The sequence below is a fragment of the Calonectris borealis genome, chromosome 23 (assembly GCF_964195595.1).
Source record: "Calonectris borealis chromosome 23, bCalBor7.hap1.2, whole genome shotgun sequence".
Lineage (NCBI taxonomy): Eukaryota > Metazoa > Chordata > Aves > Procellariiformes > Procellariidae > Calonectris > Calonectris borealis.
In genome coordinates, this window is record NC_134334.1 from 5,113,319 (window position 1) to 5,140,624 (window position 27,306).

At 45.6% G+C, this 27,306-nt stretch overlaps 3 protein-coding genes across 3 annotated transcripts in view; all 3 read left to right on the forward strand.

The window, feature by feature from the left end:
- The window catches only part of TMEM201 (transmembrane protein 201), a 29,986-nt gene extending 8,446 nt beyond the window's left edge, over positions 1–21,540 (forward strand). Inside the window, exons 4-11 of the mRNA XM_075172434.1 lie at positions 757–933; positions 1,573–1,964; positions 2,405–2,608; positions 13,053–13,270; positions 14,891–14,962; positions 15,821–16,111; positions 16,605–16,736; positions 17,202–21,540. Of these exons, the coding sequence (XP_075028535.1) occupies positions 757–933; positions 1,573–1,964; positions 2,405–2,608; positions 13,053–13,270; positions 14,891–14,962; positions 15,821–16,111; positions 16,605–16,736; positions 17,202–17,299 (1,584 nt within the window). The 3' untranslated portion in view covers positions 17,300–21,540. The remainder of the gene's footprint in view (positions 1–756; positions 934–1,572; positions 1,965–2,404; positions 2,609–13,052; positions 13,271–14,890; positions 14,963–15,820; positions 16,112–16,604; positions 16,737–17,201) is intronic.
- A 1,431-nt stretch (positions 21,541–22,971) lies between these two features.
- PIK3CD (phosphatidylinositol-4,5-bisphosphate 3-kinase catalytic subunit delta) overlaps positions 22,972–27,306 on the forward strand; it is a 61,511-nt gene continuing 57,176 nt past the window's right edge. The window contains exon 1 of the mRNA XM_075172425.1: positions 22,972–23,008. The gene's annotated coding sequence lies outside the window, so the exon portion shown is untranslated. The remainder of the gene's footprint in view (positions 23,009–27,306) is intronic.
- Positions 23,632–24,398, forward strand: LOC142092188 (forkhead box protein L2-like). The gene has a single exon (XM_075171907.1). It carries the CDS (start codon positions 23,748–23,750, stop codon positions 24,396–24,398), a length of 651 nt encoding a protein of 216 aa, XP_075028008.1. The 5' UTR covers positions 23,632–23,747.

Here is a 27,306-nt window from a genome sequence, read left to right on the forward strand (position 1 = left end):
CCATGTGATTCCTTTCGATTTTGGCAAACGGAGCCTATGAAACTGCTGCAACAAGCCCTCAGACAGCTACAACGCATCTTTCTACTTCCCTCTCCCAAAGAAGCTGCATGCTTTCAGCTGTACGCTTTTGGTACAAGGATCTTGGTAAGAGCCTGGGAGTGGAGATGGAAGAGCCCTAGAAGCCTCTGTGAAAAGTGATGTGTCCACTGTAGTGACACTGAGAAACGTTACCTTCAGCCCTACCCACTGTCTGTTTTTACAAGTGTTATTGATGATTTATGGAGCTCATCTCACCAGGGCCTTTAAACAGTGACAGCCTTTGAGTCTGGGGCTGAGTTTTGGAAGGAGCTTGTCTCTCCTTTCTCCAGCACAGTGGTGTGAAGTGGCAACAGGTCTTTTGTGTCCCTCATTTGAGGCAGGAAAGAGCAATTCTAGTTTTTCTGTCATCTTCTGTGTTGAGTTGATAAGATCTCGACAAAGACAACAAAATTGGGCCACAGAAGTTCAACATCCTGAAACTGGGCCACACCAGCCTTCTCCAAGGGCTGTTTTGTCTCTTCTGGGACACGGAGGCTGGGTCAGCTGTATGCGAAGTTGGTTGTATGGCTGGCCTCCAGCTTGGTCACTGTTGAAGCCTGGTTTCAGGGGGCTGTTCCTCTGGAGACTGGAAGCCCGCCTCGCTCGCATGTCAGTAGCAAGCACGATAACTGGTGAGGGACCTGCAGTTCTCACTTACTTTTCCTCTCCTCTCACCAGGGCAAATATGATGAGGAGATTGAGGTGTATAAGCACCACCTGGAGCAGACCTACAAGCTGTGCCGTCCGTGCCAGGCTGCTGTGGAGTATTACATAAAACATCAGAATCGGCAGCTCCGGGCGCTACTGCTCAGCCACCATTTCAAACGCCGTGAGACAGACAAGACCTATACGCAGGTACATGGGGGTATACGCAGGTACATGGGGGTAGAGATCGGGCAATTTAGGGGGAAGTGCAGAGAGGTAGGCGCCTCTGCGCCTGGGTTTGCTGCTGGGAAAGGAAGGCAGCGGCCTTGGGGCTCTCTAACTGGGGGCTTGGGTGCGTGGCAGAAGTTTAGAATGGCACAGGATAGTTGCCACAGATGCTCCTGATGTTAGTTTGAGGTTTTCCTCTTGCTGATGTCATTCAGTGCAATTGCCAGAAGGTAAGCATAATGTAGTAATAAGAACAGAGCGGAAGGAAAATAGTGGGACGGGCAGAAAAGGGGAGGTAGGGAAGCCAATTCATGAGTACAGTGCAGGAAACTACGCTGTACGGGGGCGGGGGAAAAGAAGTAAGAAGGATGGGAAGTGAATTATGACCTTTTCCTTGCCTCACTGCCCTGCCTGACCTTGGCTTCTGCTCATAGCTCTGCTGTTCCTCTTTGCTAGTCTACAGCATCCCATGTGGTATCAGCCCAGTACAGAGACTTATAAGGACTTGAGCAAAACTGTGCAGTAAACCATACAGTCTGGAAGTGTTTCATAAAGCACCATTTCAAAACCTTACTACAGTTCATTCAGCGTCTGACAAGGTGTTTCTCCCTTCCTCTGCAGAATTTATGTTCATCCTCCTCTTCTGCTTCCATAACCACACCAGCTCAGGTGATATTTCTGCGGTTCTTGGCCTTCCTCAGCTGTGCGTTCCTGGTTCTGATGGCCTTGTATGGGTCAGGCGACCCCTTCACACTCAGTGCAGCAGTCCCTGCTCCTGTCTCCTTTGGTCCAGCGTCCATTCGGAACAGGACTGGCACAAGCTCACGTGCAGATTTGGAAAATGACACTTCCGTGACGGTGGCAGGCTGGCGGGAGCTGCTCCGCCTGCTCCCAGAACAGATGGTGGAGAACCTGAGTGCTGCATGGGCTTACGGGAAGAATCACCAGATGGCAGTCGCTGTCCTTGGGCTGTTCACCTGCATGTTGGCCATGTTCTTGGCTGGGCGGATCAGGTGGGTGTGCTCTTTTCTTCTCATTCACTTAAAGGAAAACTGCCTTACGTTGGAGATCTTTTGCCCTGTCTTGACTCAGTGAGCCAGAATGGCAAACATAGTACTGGGTGGCACAGTTCTCCTTGTTATTCTTTGGGTTGCCAGCCGGCTGGAGACAGCAGAGCTTGCTTTGGATCTGTGCCTTGGTTCGTTCAATTTAAGCTTTAATTACTGTGAATGAAAAGCTCCCTGTGCAGCTCTGTAATCTGGTAGAGGATGGAACTGACTTACCACAGCAGTGGGAAGGGCTGCAGATGATATAACCATAGTAAGAGATAGTACATGACCTGCGCGGTCTGTGTACCCTCCCCACCTTCCCTCTCCTTCCTCGGGGCAGAGGGGGTTCATTGGTGTTTAAACTCTTACCTTGTGTCTTGTTGGGTTTCTTTTTGGCATTGCAGGCTCCGGAGAATTGATGCGTTTGCTTCAGTCTTGTGGTTCGTAGTGATGAGTCTGCATTTAGCTGAGCGGTACCTGAAGACAGAAACACCCAACTGGCTAGACACGGCCAAATTTGGCACCACATCCTTGTGCTGCTTGGTGGGCTTCACAGCAGCAGTGGCTACGCGGAAATCAACGGGCCATCGGAGATACCGGCCCCGAAGGTCAGAGCCAGAGCAGTGACCCTGGGGGAAGGAGGAAAAAAAGCCTTGTGAACTCTTTGCGACTGGTGCTTCTCTCTCCTCTTTTTATTTTCCCTTCCTCTTTTTCTTTTTTTTTTTAATTAGATAAGCGGTGAAGATCTTTTCTTCCTTTATATATACTTTTTTTCCCCTCCTTTTTTTTCCCATCCGTGCTTCCCACTGTGCTAGCTGCTTGGAGCATTTCCACTGCTGGTGCTAGCCAGGGAAGCTACCTCTGCTGCCTCCATTCTCCCTTCCTCCTGAATCCTACGTCAGCAGTGCAAATATCCAACTTCCCCAAAGCCAATTCTTCCAGCAGCTGCTTCACAAACTGCTCCATAAATGCAGCCTCCTCCCCATTCTGCTCCTCCAGCCAAAGAGATTCTGGCTTCTCCTGTCCATCCTTAGCCAGTCCCAGAGGAATCCTCTGCCTTGATCCTCCATGGGGCCCAGGCCGCCTTCAGTTTTCTAATGGTGCTGGTCATTTTAATTTCGAACTGATGGGAACTTGCCTCTGGATTCCGAGTCCTCGTAACGTGTGCTGTAGTAACACTGCATGGTGTACAGGCATGCGAGGAGGGGACCACACGTAGTCCATAACCGGGTTCTTCTTGCCTTCCACTGTGTAGCATCACTTAACTGCATGCTCTCTCGCTCTGCCATTCTCCTGTGACTCCTATTTTAAACGGAGAGGCGTCCTTAAGTGCTTTTGACTGGAACTTCAATAATTTATTTAAAAGGGTGCTTTAAAAGGTTATATAGCTCAGGGTGTCTTGATTGAATATGTGAAAGCATTCAGCTGTTTTAGGCTAAATTTTCAAATCTGCCAGCGGCGGTTGCTTTCTGTGCCGATTTTCTTCGGGTTTTTTACCCACCCACCCCCACCATGCCCTGAGAAGCATCTGTGTAAAAGCACAACCGGATAAAAATGCGTATGTTTCTCCACTCCTGTAGCCTTAGAAAGAGAAGAAATATGGGACTGACAACCACATGCTACGGTATATGATGAGCTTTCATTGTACGTCACTACTTATTCAGTCAATGTTTTCCTTATTGTTGAGAACATAGATTAGGAGGATGTGCTATAGGAAGGGGTGGGAGCCTCTGCTGTGGGACCGTGTGGCAATAGAGATGGATTTTTCGTGTTACGTGGAGGGGTTCTTTTTTGAAGTCTGGCACTGGTGCTAATGCTGCTGAAGAAAGCGGTCTGGAAATTGTGACTTTGAGTTGAGTGCCTGGCAGTCCTCCGCTGAAAGCTGGGATGACTGGATGTTACTGTGTGGGGAGAAAGGAGCTTTCAGCTGCTTGGCTTTTTGTAGGATTAACTTGTTGGGGCCTCTTAGATAAGCAGTGTGATTATCCTGCACTGTTTTTTGCAAGGCACTCCACTGAATTTGGGTCTTTCAAGAGGAAATAGCATTGTTACAGAAGATCTGCTATTTTCTTCTGTCCAGAATAGTACAATGGAACTTGCCACACTAATAGTGTGATATAAATTAATTGGGTATCTTGATCTTCCTATGTATAAACTAAAATAATCAGAATGGAGCTCTCGCTATGAAGTATTTGCATCTCCTGCTGAAAGATTCAGACACTACTGGATGCTGCAGATGCTGGTGAAATTGTAGAAGTTTTTTTAAAGGAAACAAAAGATATTTCACAGCTTTCTATAGTTATTGCTCTTCAAACCGGTATTCATTGTGAAAGCAGAAAGGTAGCACTCACAAAAGCTCTGTAGAGATTCGTTAACAATAAGCCAAGTTGAGTGTGTCCTGGGAAGGTACAGCTCCTGGCTGAAGGACCATGTGCCTGTAACTTAACAACTGGCATGGGAAGGGGGCACACAAACCTGCTCGCCTTTGGAACTTTTTTCCTGGTGCCTTCAGATAACTGCAATATCCACCTCCAAGCAAACAGAACACCTTTCTCCATTCTGGTGCTTGTGAATGATGCTGCTTTGAGGGTTGTTTAATTACTTGTCCACAAAAGGAACCCAGCATCTGCAAAGTCTGGTTGCACTCTTCCGTGTTCCCATCATCTATCAATCCTGACCCAAAAGGTTTGTCTTCCAGCTCACAGTCACAGATTGTTTCTTGTTCCAGTCTCAGAATTTCAAAATGCTAAATAATAACCATTATGTCCCATTTTCCACTAGGATGCTTTATTGAATTTAGAGAATTGTTTCAAAGTAAATACTACAAGAAGCCGCGTGACTTCATCAAAACAGGAAAAAAAAGCCAGCAGAAGGGTCCTCAGTGCTGGGTTAGACTTTCACAATCACTCTGGTGCCTCTTCCCCACTCTCCGTTAGGAGATTTAATAGGAAATGTTTCTTAAAAATCCAGTCTTTTTTCTGTACCTGTCAGCCTGTTGGAGCAGAGAGCAATGTTAAGACAGATGGTAGTAGGCTGGTGAAAGGACAAGGAGTGGCAGGGTCAAAAAAAAAAAAGGGGGGGACAATTTTGTGTATGGATGTGCTATCACTGTCTACTCAGCTTTCCTTTCAGTGCAGTGATCGCTATAACATTTTCAGCCCTGGAAAGCTCCCCACTGCAGTGGCCCTTCCAGCACCGTTGTTCTGCAGCCCATCTGCTGTTAAAAGTGAGGTGGACAAAGCCACCTAATGAAGTGGACACTGGAACCAAATCCAGTGCCAGCTCTGCCATTCTCTAAACAAGCTGCACAGAAGACCCAGGAAACCTTGAGCTATTATGTCCATTAAGTGAAATAAGAATCTAGAGGTGTTTTTTCTTCCTTCTTCCTGCTTCAGTACTTTCAAGTTTTCTCCATAAAGTGAAATGTAGGAAAAGACTGATGTTTCTCTTTAGCTGTGATTGTCTTCTGCATTTACCTATAGAAGTTGGATTGAAAGTTCCTGCTAGCTTCTAGCACATGAACTTGCAACCGCCTGGTGTGGCAGAGGTGAGCAGTTCCCCTTGCTGCTCTGCTCTCAAGGATGTCCAAGTGACGGGAGGAATCTCATGTCAGAAGGATATATTGAGACCGCTAGAAGGAGGGAGGGGTGTGAGCAGCTGGCAAACTGTTAAAATGTGTGGGGATGGTCATGGTAATGTCATGCCTGATTTCTAATGGCAATATCCTTTCTTTTTTTAATAAGAATAAAATTAATCTGCCCAAATTTTCTTGCCCAGTAGCAAGGAAGCTCTAAGTGGCAGCCTCTAAAGATGCTTGGCAGCCTCTTCAGATGTTTTGCTTCCAGAAGCTGAAAGTCAAGGCTGTATTAATTTCGCTTTGTCCTATTTCATGTGGCTCTTCTGAGCAGCTGTTTTCCTCTCTTCTTTTTAGCAGCACTTTTTTTTTTTCTTTCAATTTAGAACATGCCCCATCTTTGAGCCTCCTGGGGCCTGGCGCCTTTTATGATGTTCTGCTGTCAAGTGTTACGTTGTTCTCCTGTGCCTGATCTTTTCTTTTCTTCTCTTGTCTTTTTTCCGGTGCAGTAGTGTGATGGGATGGGGAGGATGCACCCTAGGTATCAGGAACAGGCAGCTGGTAGAACTGTGGGAAGGAGTGGGGTTTACACTGTGAAGCCTGAATAATATTGTTAAGAAATATTTTAGCTCTGTTGGCAGAGCAAGTGCAACTCTATACTGAAAGAGTTTAAATTTTTTTTATCTGGGAGATATGTTAACTGCAGTTGACATGCAAGCAAGAAATCCATTTGTCTTCACTTTATGCAGATTAATACAAATGAAGTATATTTACAAGTTGCACTAATTTTATATGTCAGAACATGAGAAAGCTACTTTGTTTTATGGCCAAGCTGTACAACTGAAGCCCTGGTCTCTGTGGTGCTTTGTCCACAACTTACAATTGAAGAACTTTTGGATTCATAACTGGAAAAATTTCAAAGGTGAAACAAAATAACAAAACACGTATTGAAGTGTGGTTCAGTTTTAATGCCAAAGAAGCTTTTGTCTTTGCTCAGGTGTCAGCTTACTTTCTCACTTCTTGGTGCCTCAGCATGCTGCTGTTTTTAAAAACAACAAAAAACCTCAGAGCCTCAAACCCAAACTTGCAGCAATTGAATTTTTGGTCTTCTAGAGACTCTGATGCTGACAGTCTCCTCTCTTTCTGCTTTTCTCACTTGCTTTGTCTCACATGCTCTTGTTGATGGTAGAGGATGATTGATCTTTTGGAGGAGAGGAAAGAAAGGAGGAGAAAGGTGTTTCTTCCAGAGGTGTTCTGATTTATAAACTGCTAGCATTCAGTCTGTACCAATTGTGTCTCCTTAGACAATTAGGCCTGAAGAAGATCAGTCATAAGTTAGCAGTATTTTACTGTTGGCTGTTTCTGGAAAAAAAAATAGTTAAACCACCACTGCCTGTACTGAGACTGTTCCTGCAACATCCGATTTCAATGCCAAATAGACTATTCTAAACACTATGCCATGCTGTAGGATCTGTAAGGAAGGTGCTTTGCCAACTTGGCGTTTTTTACTTGAGGTTCAGTTAGGAAATAGCTCAGCAGTTAGATATGCCATCTAACTCTGCCTGGTTGCTTCCCCCACAGCGAGTCCAGCAGAAGGAATTGTATGCTTCCAGCTGAGGTATTTTGGTGCAAGTCCAACCTCTGAGCACAGTGCCACCACCCTCATGAAGCTGAGGTGCTATTTTGTATGACACAGGGGTATACGTTTCCTTCTGCTGAGGGGGATAATAGCTAACGAAGGGCTGGTAACTTACTAACACGGCTGACACAAAAATCATCCAGAACCACTTGATCAGTGCTTTGAGCCTCTTGTTTTCACTTAGCTGGACTCTTATTTCAGGCCACAGAGGAACATGTAGTAACTTGTGGTCGCCAGATGCAGCTTTGTTGCCTGAGGATTTTCCCAGCCATGCAGGCCAGAGCGTGCAAACATCTTAACTCAACAGTATTAGAGGATTTTAGCCCAAAAGCCTCTAATTTCAGGTGCTGTTTTTTTACACTGGCCGTGTGCTGGTGTCTGGACCAGAGGATGGTACTACGGAACGGAGCTGAGGTGGTGAGGCATTGCTAGTGCGGTTGTGGGTCACTTGAAATCAAACCTGCTCCAGCCCAAAGAGGCTGACTCTGGTCTTTGCTCTCACAGTGGCCGTGGCTGATCTGCCAACTCAAAAGCATCTTGTACCCTGCCTGGCAGAGTTGGGTGTATAAAGGGGCCGATGTGGGTTCATTAAGTGCCTTTCCCTGGACGAGATTTTTGACAACACTATGTTGCTCTGCTTCGGTGGAACTGATGCAGCTGCAACGTGGGACAGCAGGGCCTGTACGTCTGCCAGGCCAGCGCTTTTGTCCTTCATTTGCCACCAGTGAGTGTGGCTGGGAATAAGAGGATACTTGGGCTGCACTCTTAAATTTCTGAGCAACTCTGTAGACTATGGGGGGTTGAGGGAGAACCCAGAGCTAGCAACCAAGTAAGCGTCTCTGCTCCTGCTGCTTCTGGTCTTCCTGAAGCCCTCACTGACATCAGTGCATGCAAACTGACGCCTTTGTGGCCCTTTACAATTCTAAATATGCTATATTTATATCCCGTTCTTTCCTTTCCATTAACTCCTCCTTGCCTACATCTGTGCTTTGCATGCCCTAGTGAACTGAGCTTGGGTGTGTCAAAGGGTGAGGACAAAAGGAGAATATACAAGTGGTGTAGTGGTGTTTTATTTTGGCTTTATGAATATTTTTCAAGTACGCTGAAATTATGTGAAGCTAATAATCATGCTTAGATACTATAGAAAGTATGTATTGATGTATTGTGGACAAATTATTTATACTCTTATAAAAAATAATATAATTAATAGCCATATGATTGCTGCAGACTGACTCCACTCATGAAAGCAGGGAGCTGTGGTGTATGGCTTTGCTTTGGTTTTTAAAGAGATGCTGTTGAAATTGTGTGCTGTCACGTATAACTGCCCGTTCATTCCAGGTGTGCCGTCACCTGCACGTACACTCGGGGCCTCTTTGAGCCGTAGCAGATGCTCTCATATGAAAGGGGCAGTACTCAGTCCTGAAGTGTACCTTGAATCATCCCCTGTAAAGCCTCATTTGGGCCCAAAGCTGTCAAGGGAAGGCAGGGAAGAGGTCCTCTGAACGTTTTTGTCATGCCAGCGAGTCTGGGTTTTTGCAGATGTGGGATGTGCGTATACACCCCCCCGCCTTTGTGCCACCAGCTAGGAGGGAAGGCAAAATTGATGCCAAACATCTGTCTGTACTCCAGAAGGTATCAGTGCAGGACCTGGCAGCTGGAGCATTTTCAGCTATAATTCAACCCTCCCTTTTCATCCAAAGCAGGGCAACATGTAGGACAAAAGAATTCTTAGTCTCGGCAGCTAAAGATTCTAGCTCTAAGTCACATATCAAAATCTTAATGGGTCTGAGACCTGTGCCATTTTTTAGCATTATTCTCCCCTCTCCCTGTGCCTGTTTTTTATTCACTGTATGGCTCTTTACTCCCGATTCTGTCAACTTGGCCGGAGGCACAGGTGGTGGCACCGACGGATGTGGTGCAGCAGACCAGAGCAGTGACGGCACCTCAGCTCACAGAAACGTGCTGATCTCGCAGCCAGCAGCGAGGCAGTAGTGAGCTACTTCTGCAGTCGGGGCAGCAGCACCCGTGCTGCCTGGAGAAGACGGTGCAGTTATACGTGGATAACTCATAGCTAAATTACGATGGGACCTTAAGTCCAGAGGAAACATTTTACCCCACGACTGACACACGGTTCCCTGGCTGCCTCCAGGCAGATGAAGCTGGGCACATACAGTGACTGCATGTTACCTTCTCACTTCACGTACTGAATTATCTGATAGCAGGAGTGGGTCCATCGACAGCCCTGTAGTCTGACCTGACCCACGCTCTCCCATTGTCTCTCTCTATCCCAGGGGTGATGCAGCATCTCTGGTTAAAATGTGAATTAAAAAGGCACACACATACGGTGTTGTCTTTGGATAAGAGGAAGGTATTGGGACAGAGGAGGGGAGGCTCTGCTGGCAGGAGGTGTTTCTTCAGGACAGTGTACGGTCCCATACCATGTAATATTTTTCTTTAACCTTCTATTTATTTATTTTTGAAGTATCTGTGTAGCAGAGTTGTGCCCAACTGTCTAGTAACGCTGTGATCATTGTAAACACTAATGAAGATACCCAATTTTTGATGTTCACAATACCAAGTTCTGAAATAAACGGCTTCCGGGCCCTGACTATTTCCACAAACTGACTCCAGAGCCTTTTTTTTTTTTTTTTTAAAAATCATCTTCTTCCTTTTTTGGTTACTTTTTCACTGTTACCAGACCCACTATTATCACAAATGGCTTGGAGCAATGCAGTAGTCTGAGAGCAAAGACACAGCTGCGCTGCTCCATTCCAGGGCTGTGATGTGGCTGCTTCCTGCCTTACGATTCTCTTGATCTCTTCACCTTTTTTCATCTGCTTCTGAAAGAAATTTTAGTTCAGCTGACCATTCTCAGGCATGAAACACATTCCCATGACAGCACCCCTGCTTTTTACAGCATCTAGCCCTCTTGACATGACAGTGGGAAACGCTAAAGAGAAGAGCGTGTAGAAAAGGAACAGGATTTTGCACATGTTGCAGAAATTTACTTTGTTCAGCGTGGATCAATATTTAAGCCATTCTTTGGTCAGCATTCAATCCTAAGACATTAATATGCTATGCTCAAAATTCTTCAGCTCTTCTTTGCTAACCAGAAAAATTCCTTTTCTGGATGATGCAAGACAAACGATTCATCAGCTGCCCAGAGGATCGGACTGCACTAACTTGGTGAGGTTGAGAAGAAGTGGGGCTGTTGAGCAGCAGAGCCCATCCAAGTCCAATCCAAAAAAGTTACAATCCCAGGAAAGAGATTGCGGTTATGAGTGTTAAATGATTGTAATATCTTCCAGCTCATTAAGTGAAAAACTGCCAAAACCCAGTAAGCCAGATAAGCAGTTTTCCAGCGCAGCAAGGAGCTGTATAAAGTGGGATCCTTTAACCCAAAGAAACAAAAGGCGCACAGTTAGGAAAAAAGAGCTATGTTGTTCGCAGGCGGTGCTCTGATTTGGCCCTTCACAGACATGGCACAGTGAGTGGTAGGTATCGCTCTTTCTGATACGATTCATATCACAGTCCTGAGCTACACTTTTAATTTCCTTTCCCATTCGTTTTCTCTTACAAAGCTGAGATGGACATGTACATCTGCTGTTGACATCTGTGTGTGTGGTGGGGCAAATGTGTATATGTGTGTGCACTAAAGGACTCTGCACGTTTGCGAAGCGGGACACCTTCCCAGGTCCTCTGGAACCTGAAGAGGTTGGGCAGTTCCTGCTGCAAGACTGACGAGTTCCTTGCCGCTGTTAAAGGCATGTCCTGCTTGCAAGCACCAGGAAGCTGGTTGGCTCAGATGTTGTTCAGCCTGATTAAGCTGGTCGGGATTGTTGATGTCTGCCTCGTACTAGCAGATAAGTAGTTTTATAAGATATTTTAAATTGTAATCTTAACTCTAGACTGCTTCTTCTGGACATGCTAGCACTGCATAATATTGCTGCATCACCTCTTTAATCTCAAGAGAGAATGGCACATGCATAAATCACTTCACAGCGCAAGACTGAGATACGTATATTCTTTCACACTCTGACTTACTACTGGCTTTCCTCTGACAGATGAAAAGCCACGTTGCTGCTCTCATCTGTCTCAGTGTTTTCATCAGAAGTGAGATTAAACCTCCAAATGTTGCAGCTTGATTGTATGCTGCAAAGTCCGGTATCTCCATTTTAAAATATATACACTTCATACTTTGTTAGTACTTCGTCATTTGGCGAGAGTATTACCTGTTTCTAACTAAACAAAAATCTTACAGAGATCCTTGAGAGATCTTGTTCACATTCTAGACTTTCTTTCATGTATTTTATTCAATTGTTAAAATTAACACAAAATTACTATACTTTCAACATTGCAACGTTCCTAGAATACTCATTTTGATGGTCTGAGGACACAAGTGAGACTCCAAAGCTGACTCCTCATTTCAGATGCAATGTAGTCAGTTAAACTGAACACATAACCTAAGATCAGTACATGATTGCAAGGAGGAATAGAAAGAAGGTAAAAATAGGAGTAAATTTTTGACAAATTGTTCAGCTTAGGTTGATTTTTAAAATTTTAAACCACTGCAAAGGTAGGTGATGAAATGGGGGTATCAGAAATTAATTGGATAGTTTATTTGTATATAGTAATTGAATGTGAAATACTGTGGCAGTGCTAGCTGCAAAAACTGTTTAAAATACAAAGTCCTCTCATACAGGACTCATGCATTATTTTTTCAGTGGAATATGTCTGTAGTACTTAAAAATCAAGCTAACCGGTATAGGTATCCTTAGTATGTTTTGTCTGTTATCTCTTGTCGTATGTTCTCAAGTTGGACATGCTGTTCTACAGCTCCCCTTTTTCACTTGGAAAGAACCCACTGAAAACAACTCACAGACCTAGAAATACAATTGCCATTATTATAGCCAATTTAAATTTATTATAGTAGAGATTGTTTTTTACGCACTGGAAGCAAGACACTTCTTGGAGTGTATGCTACAGGAGCACCGTTCCCTCTGAATGGCTATGCTAGTACATATTTGTGGCTAATTATGGTGTGCAGAGAAAGGAAAATGTAATGGTTTAGGACTCATTTAGGATTGAAAAACCCAGGTTTGTGTCTCTGTTCTATCATAGGATTTTTATGTGACCCTCAACAAAACACTTAGCTTCTTTTTGCTTCTCTTTCCCATCGGTAAAGTGAGGGTAGTGAGTCTTCCTTACCTCACAGAAGTATAATAAAGGCAAATGTATTAAAGAGGTTTGAATGTTAGTTTTAAAACAGAGCTCTTGTGGCTAAATCTTTATCTAGGTACCCATAAAAATACTTTTCTCTGTACTGGCATCAGAGGTAAGATGATGATTCTGGTTTCTAAAGGCAAAAAGACTAGTAGATAACTACTTGCTTCCCACAGTCATGACATTTCTAAGCATGTTGTTTGCATGTGCACATAAAATCCTAAGATGTACTCTATTGTTGGTCCTATGTGTATCTGGCCTTTGTAAAGCATTCTGGTGATCTCTGGGTAATTTTCTCATCCAGGGAGAGAACCAAGGTACTCTGCCTATTCGCACCTGAATTCCTAAACTGTTCCACCATTTCTTCCACCCTATACTGTGGGACAGGCTGGTGCATAATAATTGAAGTAAAGTTGAGCAGTTCTTCTTTCCCCAGTTTCAAAGGTGTGGGAACATTCCCGTAAACTCTTAAGCGTTCTGCATCTTGCACTCCTGCACTAAAAAATCAGTACAAAGCCGGTAACGAAGCAAGTGTTTATGCAAGAAGTACAACTGAGCGAGGGAGTTACTGGAAGGTACTCATTGCTAAATGTCTTGTCACGCGTGTCATTTGCAGGTACCTTTCTGGGGATTCGATTACCGTCTTTCCCAGCGGCACTGGGACTGGCTTCCCTTCTTCTGCTACGTCTCTCTTTGTCCCCACACCACCCAGTATTCTCCAGCTGACAAACCAACAGCTCTTCAGATCCCCGCGCAGAACTTCTTCTTCCTCTCTTCCTGGTCGTCTCAACAGGGCACTCTCGCTGGGTACCATCCCCTCCTTGGCCAGAGCAGGTAAGCGTGCATGAAACTTTCTGGCCCAATGGAAATGCCAATGGAGTGGTACGGTGCGTCAGAAAGGGGCTGTGAGGTATCCACGTGTTGTCCTGTCTAGGGATTGCTGCTCCTGTGGCACAGAGGAGTATCCAGCATTGGTAGTTCGGTTTTTGGCATTAAAAAATTTTGCAGCGTACCATTGTCATCTTAGTGAAACAAAATGTCTCACTGAGTGCTTGCCTGCTGTGGGTTTACCGAAATCCAGAGGCTTCTCCAGGCATTCGTGGCAGTATGGCACAAGCTACAAGGCTATGTGTGGGTGAGAGACAGAAGGAGCGGTTAGACGTGGGAATGGAGAAGAGCAGCTTTTGAAGTGATTGGGAGCATTAGGACAACTGATCTGGCAAGAGCAATCGCTCCCTTCCCGCTAGCTGCTTTGTGTGCTTTGCTTTTCTTGCTACAGCTGAAGGGAGCAGAGCTGAAGGCAGGCTCTTCCCTAAGTCTGGATTTGATGTGCCTTAGCACAACGATTGAAGCTGCTTTAGAGACCCCGTTTCCTTTTGTTTTCAAGGGCTCTGTCCGATCTAGGGAAGGTTTATAGGCCTAAGGAAAGACTTTCTCCCGGCAACTTAATAAGCCCTCAGTTTTGCTGTGCTTGAAACTAGCAGATGGGAAATAGCGTTCAAATGCTGTTCTCCATCCAGAGCTAAGCTTTCCCGTGTCACTAACTGATTACCAGAAGATCAGAGGCCAAAATGTGGCAGTTTCTAGGGTAACACTGCAGCAGAGAGAGCGGTATTGCGGGGATTTTTTAGTTCATTCGAAGTTTCTCTAGCTCACGCTGCCAGCGGTTTTGCCAGATCCACTAAGAGCAAGAGAAGGACCAAACCTCTCAGCAGCGGGGGGCAGCTTTTGGCACAGCCTTCACCTTTCTAGGGACCTGAGTGCCACTGGAAGGGGAGGTGCAAACGCACCCGATGGCTGGGATTGCCCCCGCGTGCTAAACCACCCTTGGGAGGTCTGCGCTTTCTTTTGCCAAGGTGCAAAGCCAGACAGACTGGAGAGAGCGTGCTGTCGGGGCTGAATATTTTTCGCAAACAGCAAGGTTTTCAACTTCCGAAGCTGTTTGCCTATAATTATGTAAATCGAGTGCCTAAGAAAAATAATTGATTTAAGCTCTGAAGTTTCATTTGTTAGCAATTCTTTTTTCTGACTTCAGTACTTCTCATTGATTTTTTTTTTTTTTAATTGCTTTTTTGCTGCCTCATTATTATGGCTGCTGTGCCTGACAACTAGATGGGAATTCATCTTACCCTATGAACTACCCTTAAGGCTCTTTTAATAAGAAAAGGGTACAACCATATCTTCACCTTCTTCCTTTTAAAGTAAAGGCAAGGCAGGCTGTGATACGGTCAGAGGGTGGTTTTTGGAGCCTGCTGGACAGATCTGTTCTGCTGCAGTTGGGAAAAGTGGATTATTCTGATGCTGGCATATAGCCTACCCAGGAAAACAGGGACATTTTTCCTGCCTACGTCCCCTTCGGAGATTGATGACAAGATGATGCAGTTACATTTCTGAAGGATAGACCTCCAGTAGCTGAGCCAGCTGGGTTCAAACTGTTTCATTTTCGCTTTTTAGATTCTGGCTACTTGTTCAGCGGGAGTCGACCGGCCTCGCAGTCATCTCAGTCCAAGGAATCTCCTACATCAGGTAATGGATTGCCTTCCAGAGCGACTGTCTTTGCAGGATTTGCAGTGAGTGGGTCGAAACCCATGATCCGAGTTTAATTCTTTCCTCCCTGCTCACATCCCGGTGAAAATGTCCATTTCGCTGTTAGAAATGCTGCAGAGAGAGTTCCAATTAAGAGTGGGATTGCATTAAAATAAGGTACTATTTGTGTTGGATGTCCTTCTCCCTGGGAGAGCTCACAGTCAGTGAGGCAAAGCAAGGATCCCTTCCCTGCACTACAGCTGAGTTGAGATTGCTTTGATAGGAGACTTTAAACTGTTCCTGGGGCAGCTCTTTGTTTCTCTTTCCTTCCCCAGCCCAAGGAACTGCTAATTTGGCTACCCTGTCTGCTCTGCCGGTGACCTGTCTGTTGCCCTCCTGACCCCAAATGGAGCCTTCTGCTGTTTGTGCTCCTTAACTGTTTGCTGCTGGAGCTGCACATTGTGCAAATGCCATTGTGCACATGGCTAATGCCATTGTGCAAACCTCCTCGCATCCTGATACACTTTAAAGGACATGCCAGAACAGTTAATTTATCTGCAAAAGAGCATGTGTAATGCAGGCTGTCCTGAGTGGACACAACTGAGCAGAAAGAAAGCTCACCCAGCTCCTGATAAACCCATCTCTAGCTAAGTCATTCCTGAGGGTACCAAAGTGCATGTGGAATTTCTCCATGTTTTGCAGTGTGGGAACTGGAATGAATAAAGAATTTTAGTACAAGATATGTTGGACATTTGCAACTCCCACTCCCTTTTCTTGTACAATTGTTAAAGAAAACTGCACCTATTGTATTGGGACTATAATCTCATTTTTTTCTCTTTGGGGATGTTTCCATTTCAGAGCACTTCTCCCTGCTGTCCGGCAGCTGTGCTCCCTCCCGCATCCCCTCTCCAGCACCGTCGGTGGCTGGCTCTGTGACTTCCAGCTCAGGTTCCTTGCGGTACCGCCGCCCGCTCATCAGCCCGGCCCGCCTGAACCTGAAAGGACAGAAGCTGCTGCTTTTCCCATCCCAGAATGACGCTCTGCTCACCCCAACTAGCTCAGAGGAGCACACCCACTCAGACAGCAACATCTTTGCCACCGAGTTGTCCTCCTTTCCAAAGAAGAACCTCAGCGAGCGGGGAATGCATGGTATGCAGCCTGCTGCACTTGGGGAAATGCATTTGTAGGAAGGAGTTGGCTTGCAAGCAAAGCCGTGCATCATCTAGGCCACACAATAGATGGGAAACCTGCAGGAAAAACCCAGGTGGTGATGACTGTTAGGCTACCAAAGCTCCCTTAAGAATCCACTGGCCTGGAGAGCCTCTTGTCTGCCAAAACAGATGTCCTTTTCTCACTTAGTGGTGCCCCAGGGATACTGCCGCTGCCTTCACCCGTGTTTGGATAACTCCGTTAACCACGGATGTGGTGATGCTGATACGGACAGTGTACGAGACAAACATGCAGGCAACTTCTGCTGCACAGCAGTGAAATTTGCCTTTTGTTTCCAGCTCCTGTCCTTAATCCTTTCATGACTTTACCAGGCAACCATTCATTACTCATGTCTAGCTTTAGTCTGGTAACTTCTGCTACTTTTGGCTTCCCCTGATGCCCTCTGAATTTTCATATCTTTTTCTCCTTGCAGATATGAGATCTGCTATGGAAGGAGGGAGTATTTGCAGTGATAATTCCATCAAAAAGGAGGATCGCTCATCACACTCATCTACCTGTGTGGTAGACACAACTACCAAAGGGGAAGATCTGGCAGGCTGGAGAGGTAAGTGCAAGTCATGTGCGTGCTTATGTACGTGTGAGCATTTCTATGAGATAACTGATCTCGGGTAACTGCGATCTTTCCTGTGCTGTAGTAGTGATCTGATCTTGAGATCAAATAAATAAGTGGTAGCAAAATGGATCTTCTACCTGCTATTCTAAGACCTTAATAAGGCTATTCCTGTTCCTTGGACTGTCTGAAGAATACTGCAGAGTGCTAAACTGAGACAGAAGGAAAGGGGTGGGAATGCGGGTGTTGAGAAGAGTGATGAGATGAAAATAGAACCAAAGAGAGCAGTGGAATCTCTCCTGACAGGAAAAGTGCTTCAGCAGTTTCTGCTTATGGTGAAAACGCTGGGCAAAGAGAGAAAAAGAGCACGACATATGTTCACTGTTATTTATCTCATCAATTCTTTAATATCTCTTTCTACTATTCCTTTTTTTCTTTGTGTTGTCCTCTTCTACTAAGGTCATTTTGGTAACTCCGCTCTCCGAGGCCTGCTAGCCGTGAGTCTGACTCTCAATGCTATCTTCACATCAGCCTATGTCTACCGGAGCCTGCGTTGATTTGCGCCAACACTCCCTTTCTTTCTGGTTCCACCTGCTTCTGAGGAGACGAGAAGAATTCAACCACGGCTTCATGTCTAATGGCCGTGCCACTGGTGCATGCTGTTTTTTTAAAAAACTACTGTATGCTCAACTGTCACGACAAGGAACCCACGTAGCTGCTGCCATCACTTCCAGGCAGAACATGTCACAGGATTGTCCCTGGAGGTGGCAGGCAGAATTCCCAGAAAGCTCCAGTTCAAAGCAAGAGGCCAGTCAAATGGCCCATGCGCTTTCTTTCAAAGGAACTGACCTGAGACACAAGCCTGAAAATGTGCAAGCTACGTTTTTAGGAACCTATCCCCAGCTCTTCTTTCTGACATATTAACCTCATGCTGATGGTGCTGGTAAAATCAGGAGAATTAGAACAAACGAGCTGGAGAAGAGAGGTGGCTTAGTAGCTGGTGCTGGGCTTTGGCTACTGTAACGGCATTCCCAGCCTCTTTGCCCAGTGGTTCCTCTTCTCTCTTCCCTTTGGCACTCTCCTCTAGATTACCAGTGGGTTTTCTTTAGTTGCCTTAAGCTTGCCTACGTACATGGGTGACCTTGGCTGCTCTGTCATATTCTTGCATCTTATATGTCCATGTGCTTCCACCTGGGCTGTGCCCTGAGGCCGCTTTCACCAGTGGCCATTCTGGTCGTGCCGGTTCTCAGAAACGGCTGTCTGTAGGTACCTCCGACCAGCACTGTTGCTGTAGGTATGCACAAACCCCAGACAGACATCCTTTTGTGGTTTGCGTTATAAAGAGGAAGCCTGCGCTTTGCTTTACCCAGGAGGCATTAATTCTGTTACAATTAATTCTGTAATAAGGAAGGATCCCTATGTGATTTGCACCATAGTCCAAGGGCTTCAGCTCACAACTCTGACTGCTGGTGTTTTCACCGAAGCAGCGAGTGGTGTAGCGTGTTCTTGCTGTAAATCGCACAAATCTGTTCTGTTAGAAGATACGTGAGGAGCTGTCTGATTGTACACATTTATCCAGAAACCCGACGCCTCAATCTGATATTGGGATTTGCTAAGTAACCATTTAAGATATTTCTTACTTAGTTAAATGCCAAGGTGCTCTCAGTGAGAAATGCCAAACCTGCTTCTGGACAATTCAGCCTTCTGGAGAGATTCTTCTTTTCTAACCCAAAGGAACTAGCCCTGGATTTTCAAAAGCAGTTTATAATTTGGGTGCTTCTGCTTTTGGGTGAGTCTTCAGCATTGCTTAGAATTCAGGGGCCATTTAGAATATCGTGCTTAATACTCAAAATCATTTAGTACATCTTAGGGAAAAAAAAAATCTTGATCTTTATGTTTTGGTTCTTAAATCCCAAGTGCAGAGAGATGATTTACCAATGTGTCAAGGATACCTGGTGAAAAGAGAGCCAACTGACATTAGCTATGTATTTCCTAAAGCAGGACTGACTCTTTTAAGAGTTTTTCAATTGTCTCTTCCTTTGGGCTCCTTTACCTCAGATTTCTTTTCTCTTTCCCTCACCCCATTTTCCTGTGTTTGCATCTTGAATTACAGCGTTAGGCTTACTGTGTCTTTTCCTCCCTTTCAGTTCTGCTGCTGTTCCCTCTGTTGTACTCTTGCACGTGCACAGAAACAAAGTGTATCTCTGCTGATAATTCTCTGCTCTGAACCTGAAATTCACACCTCGGAGTGACGATCACCCTTCCTACCACGTCATTTTTTTTTTTTCTTGCATGTTTTAATTGCGTTCCTACCACAGCCTTACTTAATACATCATGTGAGTGATAGCCAGACTCTAATCAGCATGCTATATGACAGATTAAATGGGGCTTTACTGCTGGTGATTCAAGCACTGAAAAATTAAGTCTCTCTTTGTCTTTTCCATTTCTGCCTCCATTGTTTCAGCAGCCCGCTTCCAGCCCCATCCTCCCTTGTTAGCAAGGCCTGCTCATTGCCTACCCTGCATCTTACAGGCAGAGGACAAACCTCTGCCCACGCGTGCTGATCTGAGAGGCTGTGGAGATGTCGTTCCTGCCTCCGCATCTTTCTCTCGGCCTCTTCGGAGTGTTGGTGGAGGGCTGCACAGCCAGCACCTCCCGTGCGAAGGCCTCGATCCAGGAGAGAGACCTGCAGCAGGAAGATGTGCTGCAGGTTGATGATTAATTCTTTTGTAACTTGCATGAATTGTTACTTGGAGCCACACCGGAGCCATAACCTTGCTGTTGAGAGATTTTTGTCCCTTTTATAGACTTTTGCAGGCTCACTTAAGCACGTGTGTAGGCAAGATGCTAGCAGACCAACTTACAAGCTTCTATGTAGACCTCTGCTGTTTGAGTTTGATGATGTCCTGGTGCAGTGTGTGACATCCCATTCACGGATCCTTGTCCTGACTTCCAGCAATCCCAGGGGCCTCCTATGCAGAGACAAACCTGCCAGAGAATACTGTGGGTTTCCTTGTCTTTATTATGCCAACAGATGTGCACTGTGACTTCATGTATGCAAACTTTCCACTTCCACTTCCCAGTCTGCGCTGAGTTTTACCATCGCACTCACCCGGAGTCCAAGTTGGTCTCTGTCTCTACCAGATTGCAATACAAATTTTCTCCTCCTTTCCAGCAACCAAGGAGCTGCAGCCTCTCAACACACCTCTTCTTGCCCATATTCCAGAACAGGAACACTTTAACCTGTCACTGCACTTCTGAATCTGCTCACTGAAACTGTTCATGGAAGGGTATTTGGTGACCTTGTCCAAAGCAATAGAAAGACTTTGGATTTTATTGCTGAAGAGGAAAGACAACCAACTTTTTCATTCTGGTGCTAGAACACTCTCCAGTGGTGCTTTCACGGTTGTGAAGCCTTCGCTTGAATAGTACACACGAGTATACGTGTGTGTGTGTGTGTGTGTGCGTGTGCATGCATATGTATAAAAACATTTGGAGGGTTTCTTCATTTCAAAAGATCTGAGCCCATGTTTGTCATTATATTGTTGGCCTTAATCTAGCTCTTAGATACTGTGTCTATCTTGCTGCTGTTTTCTATATGAAGCTGGTTTGGAGGAAACAAAAGATTATCTGGTCCCCCTGTAAAAATCTTTGTGACCGATGATGTTGATCTTCATACAGTGTTGTTCAGGGGTGAGATTTTATTTTTCTAATATTTTTCCTACTGTAAAAACTGTTGGAGTGTATGGAATGGAAAAGATCTTTACAAAATGGTCTGATAAAGATTTGAGCATTACTTAGTAATACCAACCATTAATGATCAGCTGGGATATAAATGAGCTCCATTTCCAGACCTTTTCCATTACCTGCCTTCCCTTGAAAATGCTGGGCACTTTTTCTTTGGATGTGAGCTTGCTAGGCATGTTCTGAGACCTTGCAGAGACTTTCGATGATTTTGCTGTTCCGAATTAGGAAGAATATGAATTCTAGAGTCTGGTTCCAGTTCCGCAGTCTGGGTAGTTTGGCAGATGTGACAAATATTACGCACATATCTATTTGATGGGATAGAAAGAATTGGTAGAATGAGTTGCTGATTTCTGAAGGGCATCATATCTTTTTACATAAAAACTTAGACATCAAATTGGTCACTGTGGCAATGTGGAAAAAAACTCATTGCTGGCATATGTAGGCCAGATTCGCTGAATTTTAGGCTGTCCGCTCAAGCAACAAATTTGGCCTGTGAATATTTTATTCCCATTCCCTCTTCTTGGGTGATGGGAACATCTGTAAAACACTGCTGAACTGACTGGGTTCCTTAAAACAGGGCAGCTGGAATTAAGGGCTTGTGTTGCCTGTGGATGCTGCTATATTTTTTCTTCCAAGCACCATTCCTGGAAATAACTATGGTCTTAACCTCTCTCACAGACATTTGTTAGAAGGCTAGAAAGGGCCAATTTGGCCAATACTTTTTCTCTTTCTTTTTTTTTTTTTTAAATATATGTTTCATCCAGAAATTACCATCACTGTGTCCTATGGTGGGAGTAAGGGACAGAGTCCTTCTGGATGGAGTGGGTATCTAGAGCTGGTGTGCAGGACAATTTTGAGTCCTAAACCTTATTTCCTGTGAAAGAAATACTGTATGTCATGTGTGTATGCTTGTTTGGGGAGCTCTAACACTGTACAGTTTAGTTAAATGCGCTCCAAGGGAGGAGAAGCTGTTCCTCAGAGGTTTTTAGTTCATGCTTTGTGTTTAAAGAGGAATATTTTTCTTTAAAAAATAAAAACGGATAAGTTTTCACCTTAGTGTGATTCTGTTTCTTGGGGAGATAAATATTTTTTGGGGAAAGGGAGACAGTATTTGTGCTTGTGTGTGTGTCTGGTCAAATTAACTTTGATCTCTTTACTCTTTTAAAGCTAGCAAGAACTAAGAGAAAGCACAAAGCTTTGTGAGCTTCCCCAAAGCAAGGCGAAGCTCATGACCATGATTTGGAGATGGAAAGGAAGTACATTGTTACGCTTTGAAGGCTTTCCATCAGTTAAAAGGGAAGTCATCTCCTGCCATTAACTGATGTTCTGAACTTCGCAGATGCAGCTGCACCCCCATAGGGACCTTGCTGTCTTGAACCCCTGCGGGATAGGGACTGTCATTTACGTACCTGTTTTCTTAGAGCCCTGACCTCAGCTGACGACTGTGGGGTCGCATGGTAACATCAGCACTATCTCATTTTGTCTGGATTTTCAGTACTTTGGTAGGCGGGGAGGAGGGGTGTAAGGGAGGTACTGAATGCAGGTGCTTTGGGCCTGATCCAGTCATCTCCCAAACGTGCATGTGTCAGCAAGAAAGCCCAGAGGATTATTTAGACGGGTAAGGACTGGGCACATGTAAGGGATGTTCAGTGAAGCCCCAGAATTCGTCCCAAGATACGCACAGTCACAGAGTGTCAGAGTGCTCCAGTTTTATGCATGCCTTATGATTTGTGTTCATTTGTCACTTGGGGTTTTTTTTCCTCTGAGAGATGGGGGCTGAGAGTCTCCCCAAGATTTTGCTTTTATGTGTTATTTTATAGTCTTTAATTTATGTTTTTATTTTGTAATGTAATTAAGAGACAGGTGGCATAAGCTTTTAGACATAGGCTTTCTAAGCACAGGCTTCAAAGGCTGTAGTTTTCCTCCATTTATACTTTTATGGCTCATGTTTTACTTTGTTAAAATGCGCTGCTAATTTAAGACCTGGCAATGTATTCTGTCTTGTCTTTAAATACGTGGAGAAGTTCTGTGTATTGTTATGCAGGAGGGGATGCACTTCTCAGACACTCTTCCGTTCTCCCCCTCTCCTTTTAGTGGTGGAGACCTGTTTGGTTCTGCAATCTGTTGTTATTTTCAACAGTGGTGGTCTGTTTACTTTCTTTTCCATTACACAGGGCTAGCAGAAAGAGAACTAAACTGTGGTCATACAGGTGAGTCTTCCTGTGTTCCAGCAAAGAGCTTCCTTCTGCTGCTCTTGGCAGATTGGTTATAACCAGTGGGATGTTTCATTCTTAGTAATTTAAATATTTCCATCTAGCCCAGTGAAAGTTTTCTGATCAAAGACCTGTACAGTATTTTTAAAATATGAGACATGACAGCATTGTTTGACCACCACTATCGAGCTACTCTTGGTAGTTTTTGTAAACTGAGAACCACAGCCTGATAGTCATCAATGTTTTCCTTCTGTTTCTTAGCTCTGTACAACTTTTGGAAAAGAGGAGCTGATTCCTTCCAGACTAGTGAGTCATGATTTTTTTTAATTAAGGGTTGGTGGTGTTTTGTTGTTTTTTGTTTGTTTGTTTTTTTTAATTAATTAAGGGTGATCAAAGAAACACTTTTCAAAGAAGGACGTGTGTTTTAATTGAATTACTGGCAGAGGCAGGTATCCATCATCCCACTAGTAATTCTTTACATAGGGGTGTATTTTGAAGCACTCGGTGAATTGTAGCGCTTGCACGAATGCGGCACTGATGAAATCGAGCTCGCCGCAGCACAGAGCTCTGCTCCTCTGCCGCTCCCCCTCGGTACCTGCACGGATCCGCTCGGCCGGCGCTTCCCCCTGCGGCCATGATGCTGGGGTACCAGCCGGGGCGGTGAGGATGCTGTGTAGGTGTATTTGCATCTGGAAGTAGTAGGTGTGCAGCCACTCACTGAAACGGTAAGATTCCGTATATTCGACCGGTTTTACTGCCGGTAAACTACAGCGCTGAACTTTACCGGGGCCGCCCCCGCCTGTCTGCCCTTGCCCCGCTCCGCTCCCCGCCGTGCAACGGCCCGGCGGGGCCGCTCCCCCCCCTCCCGCAGCTCCCCCCGCAGCCGCCGTGGGGCCGGGCGGGCTCCTCGATATTTGGGTTTGCGAACCCAAAGCGACGGCCTGACCCGCCCGCGACCCCAAACAGCCCCGGGGCTGGGGGCGGGGGAGGCGGGGGCGAGGGTTTAGAGGTGCAGCGGCGGGGCCGGGGGGGGGAGCGCGGGGCCATGGGGGAAGCGGAGCCCGGGGCGACGGGCAGCCCGGACGCGGTGCAGGCGCTGGAGAAGCCGCCTTACTCCTACGTGGCGCTGATCGCCATGGCCATCCGGGCCAGCCCCGAGCAGCGCCTGCCGCTCAGCGGCATCTACGCCTACATCGCGGGGCGCTTCCCCTACTACCGCGGCGGCCCCAAGGGCTGGCAGAACAGCGTCCGCCACAACCTCAGCCTCAACCCCTGCTTCCGCCGCCTGCCCCGCCGCCCCGGCCCCGCCGCCCCCGCCCGCGGCGGCGACTGGGCGCTGGACCCCGCCTTCCAGGACATGTTCCCGGGGGGCGACTACCGCCGCCGCCGCCGCCCGCGCCGCGCACCCCCCCCGCCGCCGCCGCCGCCGCCCCCCGCCGCGCCCTGGCCGCTGGCTCCGCTGCCCGGCGGCCCCGCCGGCTGCCCGCACGGTCCGTGCGCGGCGGTGGCGCTGCCCCGCGGGTGCCGCTGCCCCGAGGTGCCCGGCTGGGGCCCGCCCGCCTTCCTGGGGCCGCCGCCGGGGCTGCCCGCCTGGGTGATGCCCGGCGGCGGGGCGAGGGCGGCCCTGCGCCCGGCGGAGCCGGATGGCGGGGTGCCCTGCGACTGGGGGGCGAAGCTGCCCTCCTCCTTGAAATAACGTCCCCTCTGCTGCTTGGCAGAGCTCGAGCCGGGTTGCTGGTGCGGGTTTGGGGGTGCTTCTGCGTCTCGACTGAATTTCTGAGAAAAGTGACTTAAAAACGCTCAGCTGTTGGAAATACCCCGAAGGAAGATTGGTCTGAGAAGTTCCTATTGCAGTGACTAAGATGTGCCACCTTGTTTCTCTCCTCTGTGCTGTGAGGAGCGTGGATTGTGTTTCTGTTCTATCAGTTGGGGTTTGGGGATTGGGGGGAGGTCATGATTTTGTTGTTCGAACCTTCAGGCAAGCCTGGAAGGGAGCTGCAGAACTTGAGCGAGCTCATCAGAATCTGGTGTCTTCTCGAATCTGAAAGTACATGAAGAGTCCTGTCTATCCTTGCAAAAGTGAAACTTGGTTCATGCAGGGAAATTGTTTTTCCAAGTGTCCTCAAACTCATTTTGGAGCTTTTCTTTCAAGGTTTATGAAAAAGCAATATATGTCTTTTTCGGTTTTGGAGGGGAAAAAACCCAACAAAACACAAACCCCAAAGATCTTTGGAGTAATACTGGGAATCTTGTGGGTTTGTATTTAAAGTGAATCTATATGGGGTTTTCATACAGTAAAAGGCTATTTTATATTGTTGCTTGTTATATATGTTTATATATGTTCATTGTTAACATGTTTCTTATAAATGATGCTATAATTACTATATAAGAATCTTTTCTCCTTTTAATTTCAGAGGGTGTAGTTTCTATGCTTCTCCCTCAAAATAAGAGTTCAGAGATAAAATATGCTTCTAGTAAGAACTGTGTTTTAAGTTTAAGGGAGAGAAGAGTTCAAATGCTGTTGTGTTGTGTGAAGAGCAGCACTTGTTGCATGTTGTATTTTATGCCTTGTTTAATAAATAGTACTTCCTAAGAGTTGTGGCTTCAGAAAGTACTTAAACTATTTTGACGCTTTCTTGATGATCCTCGAAAGAAGGTGCAACTTAAACCGGTTTTATAGTTGTTATTTTATACTTTCTTATACATACAAAGCGATTCTGAATGTCATCTTTAAATTCTAGCAATATGATATAAACAGTGCTGGAAATACTGTTAGATTTAGCTGGGGCAACAACTTTACGGTTGTTCTTACAGGATGCCAATGTATTAAAGCTATTGCAGTTTTATGATTTTTCAGGTTGCTTTTTGTTTTCTTTTTGTCTCGTTTTTCATGTAGCTCCCGATAATCTTGAACACTAAACCACTTGCTATACTTTGAAAAACTGTATTTGAACTTTGTTTATAAAATCAGCCCCCAAAGTGGAATGCAAGTACGTAAAAATTGTTGCATTTCGAAGCTGGTGTTAAGTCTGTATGTAATCGAAACAAATTCTTCTGGGGTTTTTGTTTTAAATAATACATGGTTCTGTTCTGTTTTGGCAACGTTGAAGTCCCTGCTGCAGTTTAGAGCGTATGTGAACAATACATGTATGTGAAACTACAGCTGCTGAATTTTGGGTATTAAGTTTGACCTCTGCACTCCCATTAATTCCATGGTGCTCAGAATTGTGAAAATAGGAAGAGTTTCTGAAAGTCTGACGATGTGTGTGCTTCTCACAGGTTGTTTTTTCAGCTGAGCACCATAGGCAGGTTATTGAATCTGATGATGTTGCAGCTGATATTTGTCTCTTCTGTAAAACAAACCTTATTCTTTGGAGCTTGAAAGAGTAATAACTGTTCTAAAGGACTCCCATTTTATTCTAAAATAATGAATGGAGATGTGCATACGAAGAACAAATTGTTTTCTTGGATAATAATTTTGGTTCAAACAGAATTGCCTTCAGGGTATGGTATAGCTGGTATTAGTACAAATAGACTCAGTATTTCTTCTTTTGATATTTCTTCTTGCTATTCCATTGTATGTAATGGGTAAAGAGTGAAAATGTCCACAGTCACACGTGAAATTTATTGTGCATTCATGCATTAACTAATTGTTTGCCCAGATATTAAATAATTAATTGTTTGTGCATAAACTAACTTTGCCCTCATGCATGAACCTGTTGTGTGCTTATGCGTGAACTTTTAGCTCGTGCATGGACTCGTTATCTTTCAAGGCATAAACTAATTGCTTGTGTGTAAACTAATTGTGCCGTCGTGCTTTCAGAGTATGGTGTAGCCAGTGTTAGTAAGATGAACCTGGACCCTGATAGTGTCTTCTTTCTACTCTATGGTGTAGATAACTCCTGAAGAGTGAAAGTGTCTGCTTGTGTGTGGGTGTGTGTGCGCACGCACTTTCATACATGGATCTCCAGAGCTAGAAGTAGAAAGAAATCAAGTCTTGGGGGAGAGTTGCTCCGGGTTTTCTCTGTGGCCTCAGCTGTAGTGCCACTGGGACAGGCACCCTCGCTCACTGGCTCCGTCACACCCCATCCCCACGAAGAACGGGATTGTCTGGTTTTCTCTTTCCCAGGTAAAGGTTCAGTACGTGGGGTCTCCTTAGAAAGCCCGTGGCGGGCCGTGTCCCTGAGTGCCGGGTGGCCCTGTTGCAGGCAAAACAGTCTTGACTCAGGGAATTTTTACATAATTGAATTTATTGCCAGTTAGTATAACTTCTGGTCACTGATTTAGATACTGGGAAAAAAAGCCATAAACAATCATACACTTAGGGAAATGCCTTTCCTCCCCCTTCCCCAGGCTCAGTTCAAGCCAGACACCCATACTTCTCCTTCCTAGTCTCAACTTTACCTTGTTTTTGCCAAGAATTGTGCTCAATCCATCCCAATTCCTTTGGGGAGGTGACAGGCGGTGCGGGAGGTTGGTTATGTGCATAAGGATTTCTGTATGCTGCTCTTGGTGCTTCTTACTGGTTTTCTGTCATCTGTGGGCTCCAGGCTCTCAGCAGGGTGTCTTGATCCCAGTCTGAGTCATCTTAATTGTGCTAATTG